This window comes from Cricetulus griseus, chromosome 7 (assembly GCF_003668045.3).
Source record: "Cricetulus griseus strain 17A/GY chromosome 7, alternate assembly CriGri-PICRH-1.0, whole genome shotgun sequence".
NCBI lineage: Eukaryota > Metazoa > Chordata > Mammalia > Rodentia > Cricetidae > Cricetulus > Cricetulus griseus.
Genome location: NC_048600.1, coordinates 3197193 through 3204641, shown reverse-complemented (window position 1 = coordinate 3204641; position 7449 = coordinate 3197193). Strand labels below are relative to the sequence as shown.

At 45.7% G+C, this 7449-nt stretch overlaps 1 protein-coding gene across 1 annotated transcript in view; it reads right to left on the bottom strand.

Annotated features, from left to right (window-relative positions):
• Positions 1-433: 433 nt before the first annotated feature.
• The window catches only part of Pcgf3 (polycomb group ring finger 3), a 37264-nt gene continuing 30248 nt past the window's right edge, over positions 434-7449 (bottom strand). The window contains exons 9-11 of the mRNA XM_027425992.2: positions 6895-7032; positions 2862-2942; positions 434-2277 (exon numbers count right to left, since the gene is read on the bottom strand). Of these exons, the coding sequence (XP_027281793.1) occupies positions 2230-2277; positions 2862-2942; positions 6895-7032 (267 nt within the window). The 3' untranslated portion in view covers positions 434-2229. The remainder of the gene's footprint in view (positions 2278-2861; positions 2943-6894; positions 7033-7449) is intronic.

The following is a 7449-nucleotide window of genomic DNA, read 5'->3' as shown; positions in this document are numbered from 1 at the left end:
TGATCCTAGTGTTCATGCTGGAAAAATAAAATTTGGCCTTGGATGTCACATGGAGCTTGGCAGGAGTGAAACCAGGCGCCTGGAAACTTCCATCTGACGCAAGCTCACTCTGCTTCATCTATGAGCGAGGTAAGGCTACAGGTCAGATCAAAGGGCAGAAGGGCATCGGGAAACTGTCTGCAGTACAGACAGGCGTATGATGGAATCTTAGAAAAATAGGTATTTTTGCTGCTGAGGTTTATCAGGTTAGCGTGGTGACAGAAGCAGGGCTGTTGGGGCAGTGGCGCCCAGCTGGGACGTCAGGTGCAATGTCCGCCTCGCTGAATACGTAGATCTATCAACTTAGCACCATAGCAAAGTCAAGTGGTTCTAAAAGTAGCTACAAAGTTACAAATATATATCATGAGATTATACAGCCATACTAAGTTTGATCTGAACTGTAAATTAACTTTATTTTAATTTGGAAGTTTCTAACTGTTTAACTCTTCTTTAATTTCACCACATGGGAAAATACCTAAATTCTAATGTAACTGCATTGTGAGAACACGGTCTTGCAGAATGCTTCAGCAGCACTTGTGTTCTGAGGTAGACAGGTAATATTTACGCATAAACCCTTGTATAGTAACTCTAGAAATGATTTGGATGAATAGCAAACTCAGGAAACTGAATAGTCCAAACAGTCCTGGGCTTAAATAGAGGTGAATTTTGATCAATTCTAAACAAAGAGCTTGCTTTTGTTTTAGAAGGTCACACATTAAAGGTTGAGCTAATTTGGATGTTTTATTCTTAGTAACATTGGGTCTCACTAGTCGCTGCTTCTGACAGTGTGTAAGTGAAAGAGGAAGTAGAAGAAAACAAGGGTGCTGATAAACCCAATCCCAACTGTCAAAGCAAATCCAAGAAAAATTCCAGTTGCTAAGGCGAAGACTCAGAAATCCTGGCCCCAAGGGACACACTATAATCCTCATCTGCCCACCGCTGGGATTACAGGGTTCTGCAGTTCCCATGGGTGGGGGGGGGTGTATAAGAGGGTACCCAGACTGAGAGAGGTCCCTGGGAACCCCAGGGCAGTACCCCTTCTCCTTACTCTTGCCTTCATACCCCTTTCAAGAGAGAATAAAGTTGGATATGTTGGCATCTTACTCTCTAACCCAGCGAAAAAAAAACAAAAATTACATGTGAAGGGGCAGGTTAACAAATAGTAAGTATCCTGTCTGTGACTAAAAAAGCAACTTCTGCTGAACAGGTAGCTCAGTTACCTTTCCTGAAAAAGGGGCCCAAAGAATGCATGTTAACCCCATGAGCGGGAAGGCAAGCCTGGGAATACCAACTACCAGGGACATGGAAGCTAGAGGCTGCCTCCCAAGTGTCTTCATAAGGTCTCCCCACAGGATGGCTTGTGCTGTTTGATAAGTGACAAACATAGCCACCACATCTTGCTAGCAGAAGAAAAACAAAAAGGGAAAGGCAGGAACTTCAGTGATGGCATTTCCAAGGATAATTATCTCAAGAACTTTTCAACAAGCCAGCGCTGCACTGGCCAAACCACCTCTAGTTTGCCTTACCGAGGGTGCCGGAATTGCAGCCACACGACATTGGGGAGTGATGAAGGGTCTTGCCTTGCCCACCCAGCACAGACCACCATCCCAGGGTGCACAGCACAAGACTCAATCAAACTTGGGAATGGGCCTCTGCTGTACTCTAGAAAGTGGGAAATTAAACACCATGGCTAAATAATAGTATTACTGCAAGCCTCTTTGGGTATACTTTAAATTAAATTTTTATATATCTCTTAAGTCTTCAGGAAGCTAAAGGCAACATAAATATATACCACAAAAAGACTTTCAATAACTTAGGAAGGACTTAATGAAAGTACAAGTATTTCTGAGGCTTATCATGAAAACTAATCCACGAATTAAACCAAAACAAACTCTGATTCTCAAGACCTGGAAAGCAAGCAGAGGTGCTGTATTCAGACGTGGTGTGGAAACGTGTCACTATTTCACTTATTCTCTGGCCTGGGGACCTGAAGCAGAGACGAGCAAACTGCGAAGTGTTTTCATCCTCTGTAAACGCGTGCTGGTAGTGTCTTGTTGGGAGTGGATTCTCTCATACAAAAGTTATAAATATTCTCTATTCAGAAATCTGGTCCACATGGCACCCAGAGGCAACATTCCACGGCACATTTTGCCGTGTAGAACACTGGGTGTGGGCTGAGTCTGGCTGGGCTTACAGCAAGTCCATCTTGGGTCTGTAGTGTAGCAGGAGGGGTGCCTTCTGCAAGACAAAAACAAAGGTGGCTCAGGGAGGTATAAGGAGCCTATACTGTGCACTCAAACCACAGGCACACACTGTACCAGCAATGCCACTATGGAATCCAGTGGCCACCTCTGTGGTGTTTGGGGCTCATGACAGGACCTGTGAAGCCAGAACCTCAACTGCTCCTCCTGCCTACTACACTAGCTCTGGTTTCTCCTATGTAGTTTCTAACACTCTTCCAAACCTTTGCCCTGGTCAGCACCAACTACATGCTCATCCTGGCCTTTGACTAGCCCAGTTGTCTCCATCCCCTTCTTCCTGGGCAGAAACATGGCTAGAGGTGAAAGAGCTGCATTCTGGTCCTGAGCAGGGACCACAACACCAGTTTCCTGACTCTGAAGGGTACCCCAAAGTTTGAGTTTGCTCCAACTATGACAGTTACCACATCTGGTCCCCTGTACTCAGAGGATTGAGTGGGGTGAGTGACGACCCTGGTTGAATGGATGACTCCCAGCTGTGCCTGCAAATAGAAGTCACACACAGCAAGGATCAAGAATCTATCTAAACCCTGGCATCTAAAAGAACCACCCAGGCTCACTCACCTTGAATCTCCACCTTGTAACAACCACGAACTTGAGAGTGTGGTCCTTGCCCAGGATCTCCTCATTGCATAAAATGTCCAGCTGTTGGGAGAAGGGGCTTCAATTAGGTACATATTCAACCTACCATTAGAATGAGGCCAACAGTGATAGTATGAACACTGCTCTCATATGCTCTGAAACAAGCCCCTCCCCACTCATGTAGGAATATAGCTTGTTTGCTTACTCACTTACCTGCATCATCCAATATAGAAGTCAGCAGCAAACACGAGTTATAACAGAAAAGGAACATTTCTGTTAAGACCAAACCTTCTTCAGGGGTCAAAGATATAGTGGTGTGTTTCATGGTTGTGTTGCACTGGTCCTAAGAGGCTTAGCCTGGTTCCTCTGAGCATCAATGATACCTGCCCTGTCCCTATCCCGGCTCTGGGCTTCTCTAAATGAAGTTCTGGAGACATCACATGTGGATCCGAGGGATCCACCACTCACTGATCTCAAGTCACTGTCCTCCCTTCCTGTGCTCACCCACTAACCGTTGACGGGCCTAGCCACCACCAACAGTTCAGTAAGCTACAGCAGTGTCTCCGGGTTACCCAGACAGCAAGGTGGGAAGGCATACCAAAAAAGTCACAATATCTTTTTTTTTTCTCTTAACACACAGAACTCAGGGCTTGGTCCACACAGAGCACATAGGACCTTATCCACATAGAACACACAGGGCCTTCTTCACAAAGCTGCAGAGACTGATCTACACCCATCCGCTAGCCTACACCATCATGGGTTTCAGACCAGGATGCTTTCACCATGGCTGCCCTAACCATTTATTCCTAGCTATCCCGTTCTAGGTGTAGTGGGGGGAAATATGCTCTTGGGCTTTACTACCTACAGCACTTTTAGGATCTCTCGCCTCATCTTACATACACATGTTCCTATGGAGACTAGGCTGTTATGGCATATGGGGTTATGTATCCTGTCCTTCGGTCTGTGAGGAGCCACCTGGCTGTCATCTTCCTGACAACAGCCTATTCCAAATGGCACCTAATTGTGGTTCTGCACCTCCTAGTCTGAAGCCTAATGCTTACAGGTGTAACTGGCCAGCACTGGCCTCCATTGCTCCAGGCTCATCTGGAGAGCGCTTGCCGTTGTATAATCTGTACATGGGTGCTTGAGGACATACACGGTGATGACTCACTGTTGTGTTTTAATTGGTATTTCCCTAAGTGTGTGAAACAATGACCCAGATGGTCTTGTCTTGGTATCACCCTAGGCAGGTGACAAAAGCTATTCTCACAGGCCACATAGGAGGCTGTGTTTCTTGTAGACAGAGAGATAAGTGGAAAACCAGCCTTTGGGTCTATAAAAGCTCAACTGCCTGCTGTCATCTTCACTAAGTGGTGTACCTTACAATAAACAATCTGCATATAAGCTATTGTCCTCAGTGAAGCATAATGCCCTCACCCAGTTCTTATGACTTGCTCTTAGTACAGTCTTCCATCCTTATCCAATGTGCGTGACAATGCTCCCCACACTTCATGTAACATATGGGACTACAGGGCTCTGAGAGCAGTGTGAGATCCACCTACGATACTCATAAGCTGATAGCCAGTTGCAATGAAAATGCTTCACTTCTTTCTGGTCCTCATGGAGAAATGTTCCTGCACATGGTAGGCAGTCTCCCTTGAACTGCCTGATGTCTCTGGCCCCGTACAGTGCATAGAAGCCACTTTGAATCAAAATGGACATCTTTACCTTCATGGGGTCCAAGGCTTTCCTCTACCTTATTCCTCAAATAAACCAAACCTAGACTTGCTTTATCCTGTGGGCTCCTGGCATCAAGTTATGTCCTCATTCTGTATCTGCCACCTATTCCACAACCACTCATGTGGTTGGCTCAGGGCTGAGCGTTGGGCCCTTTGAGAGTACAAAACCCTGGTTCCCGAGTCTGATACACAGCTCTGAGAGAGCACTGTGGCAGGACTGCCAGGAGTATCTTTCAGTGTGGCTATAATTAAATGGCATAGACTGGGCAACTGATAAACAGTTAATATAACAAAACATCAACATATTTTAATAATACAATTAATGATAATATAACTGGTTAACAGTTAATATGTGCTAGAGGCTGGAATTCTGGTCATAATGTAGGCACCTGATACCATTGCAGGCTATAATAGAGCAGAAGACAGATTCCCCAGGTACAGGTCCTGATTTAAAGACCCCCCCACCCCCACCCAAGGCTCTGCCTCCAGTACCATGGGGCTAAGATGGAGTTTTCTGCACACAGACCTGAGGTTCACTGAGCACAAGAAGATCCTCTTGTCCCATAGTTTCTAGGGTCCCATGGCTAGGTCATTTCAGTCTCTCTTGTCCTGCCTCCTCTAACCTGGGTCTAAAATCTTCTCCTGCATACCAATATACAAGATGCTTGTCCCTGGGTTTCAGCTTAGCAGATAATCTGAGATGTTACTTCTGCCAAGACCTTCTTCCAGGGGACTCCCACTGGGACACTGGCTCAATGGCTAGCACAGCTCTACCTACTACTCTCTAGACCATTCTCAACCACTCACATGTTCCTGCTGCAGCAAGCTGGATCTTCTGCCTTTGACGGGGTCCATGTGTCCTCTAAATCCTTTCCACACAGCCTCGGAACACTTTTGAGGCAACACTTCAAATCACTGACCATTCCTTGATGCAGCAGGACTAGCTCTTGCTGTTCTTGCCCCAGTGCCACATAGCCTGAGTTTCTGAGCACATGTGCTCACAAGTCTCTGTCATGAACCCCCACAACAAGCCTGGGTTTCTGGGCCTACTTTGTTTTTGTTTGTTTGTTTTTAGTTATTAATTTGTAAATGTCATCTGTCTCCCGGTTATTCATCCATCCACCACCCACTCACTCATTAAATTAAAAGACAAAGTTCTGGGACTGCAGTGATGGCTCAGTGGTTAAGAGTACTTGCTCTACATAAGGCCTTAAGTTCAGAGATAAAAATCTGGGCATGAGCCAGGCAGTGGTGGCACTCGCTTCTAATCCCAGCTCTCGGGAGGCAGAGCCAAGCAGATCTCTGTGAGTTTGAGGACAGCCTGGTCTACATAGTTAGTTCCAGGACAGCCAGAGCTGTTCCACAGAGAAACCCTGTCTCGAAAAACAAAAACAAAAAGCTGGGCATGAGTCTGCACCCCCCCAGTGCTATGGAAGAAAAGGGATAGGAGGACTGTGACATGCGCTGCCAGCCAGGCTCCCGACTCAGTGACCGCGTGTCACAAAGGAATAAGGTAGAAAGGAACAGAGCAGGACACCCAGTGTTCACAGGCACACATGAAACTGAAAGTTCTCTATTATTATTACAACTGTAACTTATCCTCAAATAATCTATTCTTTGTGTTTTGCACATTTTCACTGTTATTTCCTTCCATACTACCTGGAAGGATAGGGAAAACAAATTAAGATTTTTTTTTCTTATTAAAATTTCCAAATAAGGAGCTAGAGAGATGATCTGGCTCAGTGATTAAGAACATTTTGGTACCCCTTGCCCATAGGGTGGCTAACAAATGTTAACTCCAGTTCTAGGGGCTCTGATGTCCTCTTTTGACCTCTGTGGGCACCAACATGCACATGGCACATATACATGTGGGTAAACATTCATACATATAAAAAAGAAGTAATTTTTTTACTAAAAAACAAAAACAAAAACAAAAAAACCCCCTAACTTCTGCTGGGTGGTAGTGGCACACGACTTTAATCCCAGCACTTGGGAGGCAGAGGGAGGCGGATCTCTATGAGTTCAAGGCCAGCTTGGTCTTTAGAGCAATTTACACAGTGGAGGAAGAGAACTGGCTTTTGCAAGCTCTCCTCTGATCTACATACAAGTGCCACTGCACACACCTACACCCACTCCCTAAATAAATCTAATTAAAACATTTTTTTAAAACTCTCCAAACAAGACTACTAAAAGAAGGGGATGTGTATCTCTGGCTGATATTTTAACAAACAAGGCAGGGAAGAAGGACCTATCTCCACTTTCTGGCTGATGGCTACCTCATTGAAGGAGGAGAGATTGAGCTTCTTGGCGATGAATTTCTTCAGATGCAGCACTGTGGCTTGGGCTGAGCATCGGATCCACTTCCGCTTCAGGCCCCGTAGTTTGCTGCTGTTGCATTCCAGACAGATGCTCACCTGGAAGAGAGAGGATATGAGTTCGGAATTGCCACTGTCAGCGTTTTCTTGGATGAGCACTAGTTCCCAAACCCATGAGCACTGACTGTTACCTCAGTCAGTTTAGACCTCCTTTTAGAACCTCCTTAGAGTTTTTGTGATGCTGACAAACACTCTAGCCTGTCATTTTGGTCTTCCTCACTCACAGTCACCCTAAGTGTGTTTGCCAAGGGCACTGAGTCCCTTGTGTTCTCAAGTGGCTGCCCCTGTCCAGACAAGTCTTGTACTGAGCAAGGTTTGTAAGGAAACAGGTATGTTCTTGCTATAGAAAGGCCATGAGAAAAGCCTTAGCTGACACAAAGAAGGGTGCTCTGGGTGAGCCTCTGTTTTCCACGGTCAGAGTACAGGTGTGGTGTGGAAACTTGCAAGTGGAGTTCA